This window comes from Grus americana, chromosome 7 (assembly GCF_028858705.1).
Source record: "Grus americana isolate bGruAme1 chromosome 7, bGruAme1.mat, whole genome shotgun sequence".
Lineage (NCBI taxonomy): Eukaryota > Metazoa > Chordata > Aves > Gruiformes > Gruidae > Grus > Grus americana.
Window position 1 is genome coordinate 25,007,992 of NC_072858.1, and position 16,792 is coordinate 25,024,783.

General features: G+C 37.4%; 1 protein-coding gene across 9 annotated transcripts in view; it reads left to right on the plus strand.

Annotated features, from left to right (window-relative positions):
• KAT6B (lysine acetyltransferase 6B) overlaps positions 1-13,983 on the plus strand; it is a 115,939-nt gene extending 101,956 nt beyond the window's left edge. For all 9 annotated transcript variants that reach the window (XM_054832082.1, XM_054832076.1, XM_054832073.1 and 6 more), the window contains 5 exons: positions 3,160-3,391; positions 5,326-5,485; positions 6,102-6,368; positions 7,603-7,912; positions 9,907-13,983. In XM_054832082.1, the coding sequence (XP_054688057.1) occupies positions 3,160-3,391; positions 5,326-5,485; positions 6,102-6,368; positions 7,603-7,912; positions 9,907-12,398 (3,461 nt within the window). In that variant the 3' untranslated portion in view covers positions 12,399-13,983. The remainder of the gene's footprint in view (positions 1-3,159; positions 3,392-5,325; positions 5,486-6,101; positions 6,369-7,602; positions 7,913-9,906) is intronic.
• Positions 13,984-16,792: the final 2,809 nt, after the last annotated feature.

Consider the following 16,792-nt stretch of genomic DNA (forward strand, 5'->3'; position numbering starts at 1 on the left):
TATGCCCAGAAGATATGACAGACAAACAACTCTTTCTTCTTCTAGATTAGGTCTTTTGTTGTGGGTTGGTGGGGTTGGGTTTTTTTTGGGTTTGGGGGGTTTTTTTGTGTGTAACTTAGTCTGACTTGTATACTCTTGGGGGTGGGTGGGGAGGAGCTATGTTTTGTCCTCTGAATGTTGCTGCTGTTCATAATCTCATATTAGGGGTTATAGTTTAAGAAAGTTCTTTCAGGTTTCCACTTTGAGGCTATCTATTATTAAGATTAGGTAGACACAATGACACTGGGGGTATCTGTTTAACAGGGGCATATTGTACTCATTTCAGATGCTTCAGGATAGATACACGAGCTACCAAGATCAGTGTTTTTTATTTACCTGCAACTTAGATCAATTATTTGGCGTCTCTTTGGTAAGTTTAATTTAATAGATGTCATTCAAATCACAGAATCTGTTAAGAGAAACTTTCCATTCAGTGCTCGCTACATGTAACTGAGACTGTTACCTCTGATTTATATTTTTGATCCTATATAATATGAGTATCTTGGATAAGCATAGGTTATCTTGTAGAATGGTAGGAGAATAATACCGACAGATGTTATTGCCATGCAGGTGAAGTTTCACTGCTTTAATGTAGAGTAAAAATATGTGAAAATAACCATTAAGAACTAGTCTCAAAGTCCCCGGCCATTGGAAGGATCTGATGAGCAAGAATATACTAGTAAAACTTTAAAGCTACTTGTGGTTGCTTAATGATTTCAAACTCTTGCAAGTGGTTTCTTATTAAGCTTCATAAGGTGCTTACCAAGAAAGTATATCTACAGCCCTGTTATGTATGAGGAAAATGGAAGTGGAGGAAGAATGTTCTTGTCAAAGTAATTTTAAATCACAGTGAAATACAAGAATGAAATCCAGGTCTTGGAAACAGCCTACAAACACTTTCTATTAGTACTCAAGTTTTCTTGAATGTGAAGTTGGTAGGTTAAACTGTAAAATTACTTGAAGCAGTTGTTCTCTTCATGGATTTATTTTAAAAATCTGGGTTATTCTCCCACTCTTCTTCAGTGTTGAGGCTTCTATCACTACTTGTACTGCTGCGCTTTTGCATGTTTTTCTACAGGCAATGATGTCTTGGTATAAAACTTGTCTTTATATGTTGTAAACAAGCTGATCCAAAATTCTTTCTTGGTACAAGTGAAGGTTTGTCTAAAATTATGTAGAATAGGCTATATGCTATAGGTCTTCTTTTGTGCAGTTCGAAGTAAAACAATTCTTTACCTTCAAACTCTTCAGGATGCAATGTGGTGTTGAAAGTGAAGGTTGGCTTTTCCTGTCAACGAGAGTTACAGGTAGTACTAAGATGTATCATCTAGTTATAAAAAATATAATATGCTGCAACTTCAAACGTTGAAATGCCTTCCTTTCTTAAGTTTTAAAGTAGTATTTCTTTAAAACAGAATAAATTTACTTGCTGAGTTTCCAGTGGTACTGTGCAGATGTAGGCAGGCTTTAGGTAGGCATCGATGTGCTATGTAGAAGTAGGCAGGTGCAGAATGGTATTCATCCTGAATCTCTAGCATTTTATCATAAATCATGCTAATGGCTATGAAGGGTCCACTACTTATTTCAGTATCTACATTGTTACCAATCACTTGGAATGTAGTAGGATGTCTGCTTTTCTGTGTAAACATTTTTATGCAAACTGGAGGTTAGAGTATGATGACCAGTACCTATGCATTTTCCAAATTCTATTGTGGACTTTTTTTATTGCCTCCCCAAAAAGGAACACCATTGTTTCAGGTTGAGTAAATACACATGTATATATGTGTGCATTTCATATTTTTATGTGTATATATATATTAAAAAATAGGTATGTTTGTGTGTGCGTACAGTTTGTATATGGTAGAGCATACATAAGGAAACAGCCACTGCTTCACTCAAAACTGGATGTTAATCATATGTTTTTAATTTATCGCTAACTTAATTAGGAGAAACTTTATGAAGAATTCAGGAGGATTTGTTTAGCAAATGTGATATGGCTGTACTAGATATGTTTTTAAAGCAGTCTTTGAAAAATAAAAGGCGGGATTCCAACTTCTAAAAAAAAAAAAAGGTATTTAAGAATACTGGAAGGCAAAAGAACTATATGTGTTGATGGTTACCAAATGATTTTGAGTAATGTCATTCCATAAGCATGATGTTCATGCTTATGGTGGAATAGGCATTTTTGTAAGCCTGGTGTTTAAGGCCCATGTTTTGGGAGTCTCTGTAAAGGCACAGGGCAGAATATGCTATCATGGAGGGATGAATTACTGTGAAAGGATACATTTTATTAATTGTGTTATTTTTTTTTTTTCTCCTGAATTAGTTTTAATGGTGGTAAATACCAGACTTCTTCTGTTATCTCCAAGCGGGTGTGTTCTACTTTAAACTGTAAAAGCTTCTTAATGCTGAAGAGAGTTAAAAAGGACTTACGACATACATAGAATATAAAATGAAGGTGGTATATTGCATAGTACCTGATCAGTTACTGTTCTGAAGACTGCAAACTGGAATTATATGAATGTTCTTAAATGTGAATTAAGGGAGATTATTTTTTAATTATTTCTCCTAAGTAATTCTCCTAGCAATTCAACTTGTGAATTATACGTCACCTCTGAAATACAACAACTAACTGTTTAATCAAAAACTTATGTCACCTGGGGCTTCTTGAAGAAAACCGACTTAACTGATATTACCCATGACACTTCCTCTTGAGATCCTTCTGAAAATTCTTGGCTTCAGTGATGTAACTCAGGTGTAAAAGTTTCTCGAAAGGCCAGATACTTCTAGTTTTAAATGAGATCATGTATGATGAGACCTGTTCTGAAATGTGTTGGCTTTTTCGTTCCTCCTTGCCTTATGATTAGAAGGGGGGGTGTGGTTAATGTTTGATTCTCATAACATAAGATCTGAGTCTCTTACAAGGTTTTAATCTTTTCCTATGTCACTATAATGATGAAAACCAATCTCTTTTGTGGGTAGGATTTCTTTAATTGCAAGAGTTACCAATAATGTAATCAGTCATGCTGATCTTTCTATTAATACCAACTTTCTTAAGCAGTAGTTAAAATTCTTTAGTTTTGTTATCTCAGTAAGGTATTCTGTTTCTTTTCCTTCTAGGCTATTTACTTTCTAGAAGAGAGGGTCAAGCAGGATCCCCTGAAAAGCCATTGTCTGATCTGGGTCGTCTCTCATACTTGGCTTACTGGAAAAGTGTCATATTAGAATACCTTAACTGCCACCATGAAAAACAAATCAGCATCAAAGGAATGAGTCGAGCTACTGGAATGTGTCCCCATGATATTGCCACAACCCTGCAGCAACATAGCATGATAGATAAGAGAGAAGATAGGTCAGTGAATCTTGTAAAAACTTAAAAAAATCTGTGATTAAACATTTACTTTCTTTACTTGCAAAACAGTTGATGTGAAAAAGGTCTGTGTAAAATTCTGAGTTTAAAATGAATGATAACTGTCTTACTGAAGAAGTCAGTACAGCCGGGTCTTCTTAATGGGGTCTTATGTAAAGAGTTTTTCTCCCTAAACAAATGGTGGTGTTTTGGATCCTCTTTCATGTTAATAGTTATTAGAAGGGTGCAGCCACCTTGAAATATTTTCAGCGAAGAGTTTTGTTTCATTCAGTATCATCTTCCGTAAGTACAATTCCTGACTCTTGCTTTGCAAATATCTTGCTTTAAATAACAGTGAGGGAAAAGTTTCTATTTAATGTTGTGATCAATGATGAAAGCTAGTGCACTAGGAAGGTGAGTTCCTGTTTTGTGAATATCTTCCTTCTTAATGGTCATGATTGATACTTTTGATTTAAATAGGTTGGTTTTGTTGTTTGGGCTCTCTTTTTCATTATATGACTTCCAATGGTATTTCTGTTTCTGAAGAGCTCCTTAATTCTTTCTGGGTATTCCAATCATAGAAACTTTATAATCAAGCAAAGCTGCCTTAGAAACAGTGAGCTGCCAAAAAATAAAACATAGATGAGGAATAGCTCAGCCTCAGTAACTTTTGAACTAGTAAGAATGCAAGTCTTCAGAAAGGAGATAGGCTTACAGGATGGTGTTATGAGAGTAGTAAGGGGAGTGCTGTCATTGCACTGAAACCTTAACTTTCTCAAGTGCTTATTTATCCACAACCTGATGCGACAATGCATTTTAAGGGAGAATCAGATAAGTATTCATTACCTACATGCAGCTTCTGCTCTGTCACAAATTATTATAGGCCCTGAATACTCACACCCAGTTAGAAAATAACATTTTTTCATTTATAGCATTCAAAATACTTTATGAATAGGGTCAGGTAGTCTTTTTTGAAAGGTAGTAAAGCTTAAACAGGGACATGAACTGACCTGGCTAAAAGGTATCCAGAAGGTCAGTGGCTGAGCCAAGAAAAGAAATCACTTCTTTGAAATTCCTGCCAGACACCTTGGGTATGACTTCCTACGATTTCCTACATTTTGTTAATTTTTCCTATGCATAGTGAAATAGAAGTTTGTCACAACTCTGTGAAAGGGGTTCACCTGGATCTGATTATTTTTTAAAGCATTCTCTCAGTGGAAAGCAATATTGTCACTTAACCTACCTGATTTTTACAGCATGTGAAATCCTTGCTAAAAACATTTTTTGTTGTTTAAAATTGTATAGTTCTTTTTAACAGGGGACTTTGGTGGGATACGTGCTAGTACATTAGCATACTGTGCTATTATGTTAGTCTTTACCTACTTTTGATACACTACTTCATTTCATTGTGATTAGAAAGTTGTTTTCTACTGCATCAGCATAGAACTAAGGTACATTTTTATGCTTCATTAGAAGACCCATGTTTCTAACTTGCTTTCTTGTCCAGTTAGCTGCCGTCTTCAGTTGTAATATTAATGGCTTTCTCACTCTCGTGAGATCAGTGGATCTCACGATCCACAATGTTTTCTATTTATGCTTGTATGTCATACTAAAATTGGAAATTGCTCTGGCAATGACTGACACGCCAACACTAAACCTCTTGCATGGATCTAGAGTAGTCAACTATAAAACCTTCACTTTCCTGTCTGTTGCCTTAGTGATTGAGCTTTCACTTCATGAACTGTTGTTTCCTCACTTTGTCTAGGTAAAGAGTCAGCAGTTTGTGTGTTATCTGTGTATGTCAGCTGATATTTGTAGTTTGATGTATCCATTTATTTACCCATCTATTTTCACAGGTTATTGTGCAAAAGGATTTAAACTGTAGGAAGGTTGGTTTAGGTGATCACTTTCTAAAATTACTGTTTATTGTATTGTAGATTTGTAATTATTAGAAGGGAAAAGCTGATTTCAAGTCACATGGAGAAACTGAAAGCAAATCCACGTATCAATGAAGTAGATCCTGAAAGCTTGAGATGGACTCCTTTGTTAGTTTCTAATGCTGCAGTTTCTGAAGAAGAGAGAGAAGCAGAAAAGGAGGTAATAACAGAAACAACTTCTGCATTTCCCTTCCGTTGGATGTCATCACTCTGAATATTTAGCATTAGGCTGTGTCAAATAGACCAGTTTTAACTTTGACCACTGCTTAATGATTGCAGATACTGATATTATTGTAATAAACAATTTGTGGAAGCTGTGCAGCAAGACATGGTAACTTTGGGGGGTTGAATATGAAAACTTAAAACATGAATCACTTGTCATGGAACTGTATTTATCACTCTTGAGGTAGTCGAAGAGCATGTAATCAGATGAAATTTGGTGCAGAGCTCAGGGGCTGCAGTGTCAATTGATTCTTTGTGTTATGAACTTGCTCAAAGTGATCCATGTCAGTGGGCATGTAATGTAGTGCTAAAGGACTTAAATCAATTCGCTGCATCATTAATAGTGCTAAATATCCCATGAAATGCAATCTTCTTTGGTTTGTTATCCTAACTGTTGTAAAGGAGCTACTAGATGATTCAGCTGAAATTTTGTTGCTAGGTTAGCCAGTAGTGCTAATCAACGTTGACTTGTTGTAACTCTTTAGCTGAACGTAAAGGATATGGCTAAGTAAATGCTGTTTCAGTGATCCATTATTTTAACCTCAACCCTTCAGGCTGAGCGTCTGATGGAACAAGCTAGCTGCTGGGAAAAGGAAGAGCAAGAAATATTCTCCACAAGAACTAATAGTAGGCAATCACCTGCAAAAGTACAATCTAAAAATAAATATTTGCGATCTCCAGAAAGTGTGGCAGTGGTGGGGGAGCGAGGGCAATCCACAGAGCAATCTAAGGAAAGCAGCGAGGAGGATGGCGGGGATGAGAATCAGCAGAGTTCACCTCCTCGGCTGACAAAGCCGCAGTCGCTGGCCATAAAAAGAAAGGTGTGTTCAATGGTTTGGTTTAAAATCATTCATCTCTGATTTCAATCAAATAGTTATCATCACACTAACAATCTAGTTTTTACAAACATTTATTAGACTGTTCTAATCCTTTCTATATGGTTTGGACACTGAACAATTCCTGTCTTCTGTTTTTTTTTCCCCTTCATCCAATTTTTTTGTCTTTTGGATTTTTCACAGAACTGTAAAATACTAGTGACACAAATCAGAATTTCCTGTTAATTTTTAAACTAGTGATTGCCCTCTGCTGTTTGGGATTGGTATTGGTTCAATATGTTAATGGTTCTTCATTTTTTCATTTTAAGATGGAGTCCAGCTTCTGGGGTTTGTCTTTTTACTGTTTTTAACATAGGAACTCCTTAAAGCAGAGAATACTGTTTTTCAAAAGCAAATGCTGTTAAAAGGGGTTTTTTACCCATATTCTTCTAATTGCCAGTAGATTTACATGTTAAATTCTGGTTACTGCAGTGTTTACATAATTCTTAATTTAATTGAAAAATCAGCTATTTGAATGGTTTAAATTAGTAGACTAAGCATCCCAAAATTTTTAAGTGCTCACCTTAGCATATGTATTTAGGTGTCTCTGGTCAGAATTGGAGTGTCCCTTTGTTTATACTTTAGAAGAGCAAACTTTAAAGTAACTATAAATCTGTGAGAATGCTTAATAATAGAAACACAAACTGTTGAACAGTTTTTTAGTTATAGCAGCCAACTGTAGGATTCTTTTAGTGTATTGTTGAGACTAATGTGAAGCCTGGGGTGCGCTTCCTCTGCTGTTACCTATTTTTCTATATACATACTTATTTCTAAAATAGCAGAAACCAGAAATGTAGAAGAATAAACTTTGATACTTGTCAAGGTTGTTGGGGAATTTTAAATCTACAGAGGAAAAATGTGTAAGTACAATTTATGTAATATTTCTATGAATATTATTTGACAGAAGAAAGTAAAAGTCACTACAGTATGAAGAAAATTCTAGCCTTAATTTTCACCTACAGAAAAGTTCGTGTGCCTATACAGATACATACCTGTATTAACTGTTTAGACATTTTACTTTTAGATTCTGTCTACATTTGGATTTGATGCAATGTAAGGTATTTTTTGAATGAGTAAATAGATGATTGTAAACTCACTTTACAAAAATTTACTTATGTCCAGAATCAGCTTACAAAGGAAGGAATGTAGGAAGCGTTATGTTTGTGGAATTATTTTTCAGAGACCTTTCATACTGAAGAAGAAAAGGGGCCGTAAACGCAGAAGGATTAATAGCAGTGTTACAACAGAGACTATTTCTGAAACAACAGAAGTGTTGAATGAGCCATTTGATAACTCAGATGAAGAGCGTCCCATGCCACAGCTGGAACCTACCTGTGAGATGGACGGGGAAGATGATGACTTGAAGCCTGTGATTAGAAAAGCTTTTGAGTATCAACCTGGGCAGCAGAAACAGGAGGAGGAGGAGGAAGAAGAGCAGAACAAGGAGGAGAAAGAGATTCGTTGTTACAGGAGTGACGACAATTGTACAAGTAAGCTGAAAATGTTCTTATGTTTTCACAAAAGTAATTTGCTGGGTGGTCTTCAAAGGAAGTGTTTATTTTTGTCATAAATCTGGAAATTTTTAACAAGATGTATTTAGCCATTTTGGTCTTAAAATCTTATGGTCTTAATATGCTTTCTGCTTAGAGGTACTACTGGAGCCATTAATCTCACGTAGTTTATTAGAATTCAGTGGTAGCTTCAGACTTTTTTTTGGCTTGTTTCTATTGTATTTACTACTTCTGTTATTCCTGACCCATTAATATTATAAACTGGTTTTTGTATTCAGAAAACAAGTGTTTTCCAGTCTGAAGCACTACAGTCCGTGTCATGTTGCCAAAACCAACTTTTATGTCCCTACAGCAGGGCATTTCATACTCAACAGAGCAGGGATATCACTGGAATGTTGTCTAATATTGGTTTTGTATCCTTGGTAAAGGATACAAGCAAAAAGTAAGACTTGATTTACACAGATACCTTTCTATTCAGCATTGTTGATAATTCCATGAAATGTTTGCTGTTTCTGGGGCACAATATGTCCTCAGCACCGGGATCCCTACTTTTTTCCCCACAAAAGAGAGGGATAGTTTTAACTGTCTTCTTTAAAAACGGCTTATCTAGTTTGATTTCAAGGATGTTCCCTGGCAGAAAAGCTAATGGATGGATAGTGAAACTACTAATGAGCTTTTCTGAATGTATACTTGTGCCTTGACCTTCTGGCTCTCAAATTACGCTTAGAAGTTTTAATTCCAGAATGAATGACTGGATTCTCAGGTCTGTATATTTTCTCTTAAGAAGCCAGTGGGTACTACTTTAGTGTTTCCATAATTGCATGGGAAGTTTAATCTTTGTAATCCTCAGTTGAGGGACCATGCGCTGATTTCTATTTTAAACAGGTTTTGTGCGACTAGAGCAACCATGCTTACAAATATTGGTGCTGTTACAAACCAGTGTAGAGGTATATTAGAATATTACTGCTTTTTCATGCTTTTCAACAGAAATGAATTAAACTAATAGTAGCAAATTTGGAGTGTTCTAGTTATGTCCCAGTAGTCAGGTTTGCACTGCTTTAACTAGGCTGATACTGTGTATTTGTCCATGGACCGTTTCATCACATTAATTGACTGTAGGAGCATTAGAACACTACAGTGAGAGGCAGAACTTGGCAAAGGAGTATCGCTGAAGCCATTACACTCCCAAGTGCGGCACATTATATCCTGAGGACTCTCCCTTTTTCTCATGTATATGTAAGTGGTATCCGAGGAGAGAGGAGAGGAGTGAATGTCTTCGTAGTTTTTTTTTTTTATAGTCAATGGATTCATGTAGTGCTCTGATGCACTCTGTGTTCAGTTTCAATTATCATTTGGCTTTAGTCATGTATTGTGAGCTGTATCATGATATGCTGCCCGTGAGAAGATACTAGAATGAACCATCTTTTTTTTCTTCTTTTTTTTTTTCTCCCCCCTCCCCCCCCCCCCCCCCCCCCCCCCCCCCAGTGTTGGTAGTAAAGCATGATTATATGCTTACTATGGCTTGTCCTCCAGAATGGTCAAACAGGAAATTCTAGACTCTCGTGTTATTACTGTCAAAAAAGATAAATATCCATTAGATCAATGTCTACCTAAAGTGATGGCATACCTCTATTCTAAAACCACAGATTAATAATCAAATATTTGGACAGTATTTTTGTCTTAGTTTACCTGTCTTGTGATTTAAATCTGGGATTCTTCTAGTGTATAAATGGTGGTTCTGATGGTCATAGTTAAAAGGCCACCAAACAAGAACAACTTTACATACCTGTGTAAGTGTGTTTGAGCTGTAGATATTATGTCATTCTGTTGTAGTCTGAGATCTGTTTATAACTCTTGTTCCAGAGTTTCTTAATACATTTTGAGTTTATAAATTACTTTTGGGTTTATGTTTGAAAATATTGACTAGTTTGTGCAAGCTAAGACTTTTCTTTTGTCTCTGTTGCCTCCCAAAGATAATACAGAGGATGTAGCTGTATTGGAAGAAAGCACTAAAGACAATCTTGAACCTTTAAAGAGTAAGCAGGGTTGGCCCAAAGGAGTTAAGCGTGGTCCATCTAAATGGAGGCAAAGCAAAGAAAGAAAACCTGGCTTTAAGCTTAATTTATACACTCCACCTGAGACTCCTATGGAGCCTGACTATCAGGTGCTGGTGGAGGAACAAAAGGAAGTAGCTGAAGACAAGCCCTGCTCAGTTCCTGCTGTTATGGAGGAAGCGATTAAAGAGCCTGTTGAAGTATTACCACCACCAGATGACGAGCTAAAAGAGGTAGAACCTGAACCTCTGCATCCACCCAGTGAACCCTTTGAAAAACAAGAAAACAATAGGATGAAAGCTGGGGAAGACAAAAGGAGTGTAGAAGAAGGGGGAATCAATTCAAAAGATCAAGAAAAAGACAAAGCAGAAGAGGCGTTTCTGCAAAAAGAGGAGGAGTCCATGCATTTGGATGATCAGGAGGAGGAGGAGGAGGAGGAGGATGAAGAACCTTCTCACAATGAGGATCACGATGCAGATGATGAAGATGATAGCCACATGGGTTCAACAGAAGTGGAGAAAGAGGAATTGCCTGGCGAAGCTTTCAAAGAAATGCTGGAAACACAGGAGTCTTTTTTAGACGCAAATGTTCAAACTGGTAATTCCAATCAGGAGGACATAATGGATTGTGGTGTTGACCTGGCAGCTGATGAGTGTGAAAGTGACCAGAAAGAACTTGCTACAGATTCAGACCCAGTACCTGAATCTGACGATGATCATACAGATAACAACCAGGACCAAAAAGCTGGTGAAGAGTTACATTCCAATTTGAAGGGAGAGAGTACTGAGACCATGGAGATTGATTCAGAGACTGTTCAAGCAGTACAGTCTCTAACCCAAGAAGCAAGTGAACATGAAGATACGTTTCAGGACTGTGCAGAGACTCAAGAGGCCTGTAGAAGTTTGCAAAACTATGCCCATAATGACCAAAGTCCCCAAATGACCACTTTGGATGACTGTCAGCAGTCTGACCACAGTAGCCCAGTTTCATCTGTGCACTCTCATCCTAGCCAGTCAGTTCGTTCTGTTAATAGTCCAAATGTTGCTCCTTTAGAGAACAGCTACGCTCAGATCAGCCCAGATCAAAGTGCCATTTCTGTGCCGTCTCTACAGAACATGGAGACCAGCCCAATGATGGATGTTCCCTCAGTTTCTGATCATTCGCAGCAAGTTGTGGATAGTGGGTTTAGTGACTTAGGGAGCATTGAGAGCACAACAGAAAACTATGAAAACCCAAGCAGTTATGATTCTACAATGGGTAGTAGTATCTGTGGAAACAACTCTTCTCAAAACAGTTGCTCGTACAGTAGCCTTACGTCTAGTAACCTAACACAGAGTAGCTGTGCAGTGACACAGCAGATGTCTAACATTAATGGAAGCTGCAGTATGATGCAACAAACAAACATCAACTCTCCTCCCACTTGTAATGTAAAATCTCCCCAAGGTTGTGTTGTTGAAAGGCCTCCAAGCAGCAACCAACAGTTATCCCAGTGCAGCATGGCCGCTAATTTTACACCACCTATGCAGTTAACTGAAATCCCTGAGACTGGCAATGCAAACATTGGTTTATATGAAAGAATGGGGCAGAGTGAATTTGGAGCGGGGCATTACTCACAGCCATCTGCCACCTTCAGCCTTGCCAAACTGCAACAGTTAACTAACACGCTTATGGATCATTCTTTGCCTTACAGCCATTCAGCTGCTGTAACTTCCTATGCAAACAGTGCCTCTTTGTCCACTCCCTTAAGTAATACAGGGCTTGTTCAGCTTTCTCAGTCTCCACATGCTGTTCCTGGAGGACCCCAAGCACAGGCTACCATGACCCCTCCCCCCAACCTTACTCCTCCTCCCATGAATTTGCCACCTCCCCTTTTGCAGCGTAATATGACTTCATCGAATATTGGAATATCCCACACCCAAAGACTGCAGACTCAGATGGCCAGCAAAGGTCACGTTTCTGTAAGAACCAAATCCACACCTCTGCCACCTGCTGCTGCAGCCCATCAGCCACAAATTTATGGGCGTGCTTCACAGACTGTGGCCATGCAAGGGCCTGCGCGGACCTTAACAATGCAGCGTGGTATGAACATGAGTGTAAATTTGATGCCAGCCCCAGCTTATAATGTCAATTCGGTGAACATGAATATGAATACCCTTAATGCTATGAATGGTTATAGTATGTCCCAGCCGATGATGAATAGTGGATATCACAGTAATCATGGGTATATGAATCAAACACCCCAGTACCCTATGCAGATGCAGATGGGAATGATGGGAACTCAGCCATATGCACAGCAACCAATGCAGACAGCACCCCACAGTAACATGATGTACACTCCTCCGGGGCATCATGGCTACATGAATACAGGCATGTCGAAACAGTCTCTTAATGGATCCTACATGAGAAGGTAGGCCCTTGGAGAGACAGACTACCAAACTGGCGTATTGGATTGATCTGCACAAATATCTTTTGGAGAGTACGATTTCAAAACCAGCAATTGGTGTGAATGCAAAAACATTTGTTGGCACCATTTAAAAGCTGTATGCAGCAGAAAGCCTTATACAAGTTTTTCTTTTTCCTTTATTTCTTGTTTCGGTTTCTGTTTCATTTTGGTTTTGTTTTTGCCTTTTTTTTTTTTTAACTTTGTGGGATTTAACTTTTCTTCTCTTTTCTTTGGGGGGAATTAGATGGTTTTCCATTTTTTGTTTATTTCATTGAGCTTGAAGTTCTCTGGAAAGGAAGAACTCTTTCTATGAACTGCAATTACACAGCAGCTGATGGTTCAGAGCCATTTTATGTGCCTGCTCCCATTAAAAATGTGGATAAATAGACTCCAAAACTATCAGACAGTACTGGATCGTGAGCTTTTCTCTCTCCTTTCCCCACATGTAAATGCCTTTTAGCAGTTCTTTTATTGTATTATTTTGTTTCTGAAGGTGACACTTCCGCATGCCGCTAATGTCTTTGTTAGTGACAGTGCATTTTGTAGTACTGTACAAGTGTTGTGCTTAACAGTAAGCCATTTCTTAATTTTTTTGCCTTGATTAGGTTACCCTAGTTTGAGGGGTAAAAAAAACAGAACTATATTTTTGTTAATTATAAAACTTGTAAAAAATAATAAAAAAAAGCTGCAAAAGCTATTCACGTTTTGGTTAGTTCAAAGGGTTTTATTGCTGTATGTTTAGTGTAAAGTTGAGACTCTTTTCCATTTTTGTGACCAGTTTCTTTGGGGCTGGGGTAGGAAAAAAGGCAGCTTTCTGTTTTATAAATACTGTTATGTTTTTTGTTGATTGAAACATCTCAGTGTTTATTTGTCAAGTTTTGAAACATTTTCATATATGTCCAAATACTTGGCAGGATTTAAAAAAAAAAAAGTAGTGAATTTGGTGTAAAGTTGCTATTTTATGGAAATGCCTCTAACTTTACATTTTCATTCCATCTGTAGATTTTTCTATCTTTATAAAATATTGGAGTTATTTTTTAAGGGAAAAAAATAGAGCAGTAGCGTGTGAATAGCTCAAACTAAGCTTACAGATCGCATGTAAAAAGGCAAAAGTTATTTGTGTCTGTTTATATTGCTTCCTTTTTTGTAGCCTTTGTACCTGTACAGAGTGACTGTAAGGGCCGAACAGAAGAGGCTTGATACATGTAAAAATAGGACCCAGTGACACTCTTGTATTTATCTGTTACCTTTTTAGTCAGTCACTTAAAAAAAACCCCACAAAAAACCACCCAAGAAACAAAAATAAAAACTGCAAAAAAACCAACACCCCCCCAAGCTGTACATTTTAACATAAAATAAATTATGATGAGCCATTTTTAGCCTCTTGTGTCTTGTCATAGTTTGATGTTGCATGGGAATTACCTCCTGAAACAGTGTTTGTTACAGTGCTCTCACATGCTTGATCTAAAGCCCGTTAAAGTTGATGGGGTTTGGATTAGGCTGTTAGAGCCTAAGTGTAGGTTACTCATCATAATTGCATACACCTTGTGAAAATAAAGAGTATCTAAGATTATTTTTTTTAATAATCTTAATAAAATATTGAATAAATATGTATTTAATACATTACAAGGTTGTCAATATTTAATGTATGAAACTCCTTTCCTATAGAAAGTGTTAATATATATGTGAAAGGATATGTGATAGTAACAGACATGGTATTTGAAGTGTAGCTTAATGATAGAATTATGATCTCTTCATTTGCCATTTATTGCTGGGTTACAAGACAATGCAAATCTTGTGTTGAACCTCTGAATTCTGTGTATATGCATGTATATGTGTACACACAAACACATACACACATATATGAACGCTTCTAATCTAGCAATATAAGGTCTGTAAAAATCAAGAGGACTGTCTATACGTGGAGCTTGTGAGTGGACCAAGTTTAAATTGGGTGCATGTGAATCTGCACCAGAAAAAAACCCATGTAAGAATTTTTCAAAATGCTTCTAATGTGAATGTTGCCACTGAATCCCCCTCTAGCCCACTGACACTGAAGGCAAGTTGCTAGCTAAGGTGCAAGGATTGGTCGTCTTGATTGAAAACTCTGTCGCCATCCCAGTATATAAAGCAGCTTTATAGGTGATATTTTATATGCTCAAGAGTCAGAGAAATGTATATTTCTTTAAATAAAACCCTTAAAGTGTGTGGTGTTGCTAAATCAAGAAATTGATACTACAGATGCATTCACATAACCTGTTCAGTTTTAATATGATGCAGCAGTCTAAGATAGTGGATCTGGATGGGACCTAAAATTGCTGGTTAAATGGTAATTTGGAATAACATTTGTGTTTTAGGAGTTCAGAAGACTTGATAAGGAGAGCACAATACAACAAAGATCTTTGTTCATGCACTTACACTTTCAAATTTCCTTTTCGAAGGCAGAGAGTATTCATAGTACTTAAACTACATGTGTGTGTGTCTTCACAAAGTCACTGTTGCCTTTTTTTTTATCCTTGGGAAAAGAGAAGGTAAACTCAGCACGGTTAATGTGCAGCCTTTGAGTGTGTATAACTAGGACCTTGTATTTTTCTGGAATAATTGCATCTCATAGTAGCAGTATGTTTTGTGATTTTTCATTTGTATGTTTTTACAGTGAGTGAAAAAGGCACCTGCGTCTTTGGCCACTGCTGTTTAGTTTCAGGTTTCCCTGCCTGAAACAGAGGCAAATCAGACCTTCCTTCCATTTCAGTACGTCCTAACCTGAAACAGAGCATCCTGACTCCAGAATATTGCTAGAATTCTGTATTTGCAATATATAAATTAAAACTTGGGTGGAAAATGATGTACGGTGTGTGCACAACATGCAGGTTTCCAATATTTTTTTTTAATTTCAGAACTGAATTCCTTTCAGGAGGACAAATGGCTCTCCTTTGTCTTTTCCCATAGTGACTATTCAGCTGTGAATTGCACTACTGCACTAACTTCTGTTATATAAGAAAGCTGTCTTTTCCTTGACAGATCTACCTGTTCTATGTATTGTGTGCCCATTGCAGTGTCAGTTTTGACTGTTCTCTAGCACCATCCCAGCTGAGAATTAACTCTTTCCTTTAATGTCTGAAAAGAATTCTTCACAGAGTTGCAGTAGATGATTCTTGTGAAATGCAGGAGGTTTCCTTGCCTGTGCAATCTTAGTTTTTGGTTTGACAAATAGGATACTTCATATCACTAGTGAATTCCAAGAGCAAAATAAACTTGCCTCATTCTGCACGTACGTTGCTTGCAGACCTGGCTCGTAGGTGAACTTGGTGCTGCTAACACTTACTAGTTAGCTTGTTAGCAACTTGCAAGGGTTGCCTCCTTTGTGGAAGCTACGTGTTATAGAACTTTTGCCTTTTCTGATTTTTGGGAACGTGGTAGGGAATAAAAGCTAGAAGTAAATAAGAAGTATGTTTAGTTCAGAATCGCTTAATTGGCATAGCTGTACCAGCAGAGTGCTTCAGGCAAGACCTGGTTCTAGGAAGGATACCTGTCTTTGGAGCAGAACCCACTTCATCTGGAAGCTGCTGAATGACAGTACTCCCGAAAGCTGTGCTCTAGCCCTTAGCAAAGACAGGAATGGTAAGTGTTACCACACTCTGGCTACCTGATCTCTTAGCAGTGGACAACATATAACCAATTTTAGACTAACTGTGTAAGAAGCTGCATGATTTAAGCAGAAACAGAACTTCTAAATGTACAAAACTTTTTCATGTTGGATCACTATGTGTTTTAGTTTTATAACCTGTTTAATTTGTCCGTCGGGCAGGCTGCTTGATGGAAACAAACTCCATTTATATACAGTGTGGTAAAGAGAAAGAATGGGCCTGGCATCTAATACAGCCTGTTCTGTGGAGACCGACACCTTTAGCAGCAAAGTGACCAGTGTAGTAAAGACCTATGGCTCTGTTTTTCTTCCTCTTTCCTTTACTTTTAATACTTACCTGTATTAAAACTATATATTTCCAGCATTGTTTATGACCTATATGGCCGTGTAGGTCAACTCTTCCATAGTGAAGCTCTGGGGTATGCATTGATTAAAAGTTGTTGTTTTGAGCTTTGTGGAGTAGGGAGGGAGTTTGTAAGATGATAGAAGGTAGGATTACAGTTCTGGGTTTATCGTAACTTTAGTTGAGTAAGTTAAATTCTTGGTAGTTTTTTTCCCATCTACTAAATAAGAATAAGTTTAATTAAGCCATGTTTAAGGCCTTCCAGTGCAGAAACACTGGAATAAGGGGTTCTGTTGATTTACTTGAGAAATCAGTTTTGTGCTATTTTTCATCTCCATGCAAGAATAGCAGCTCTTAGTTTCTGAGTAGCTTG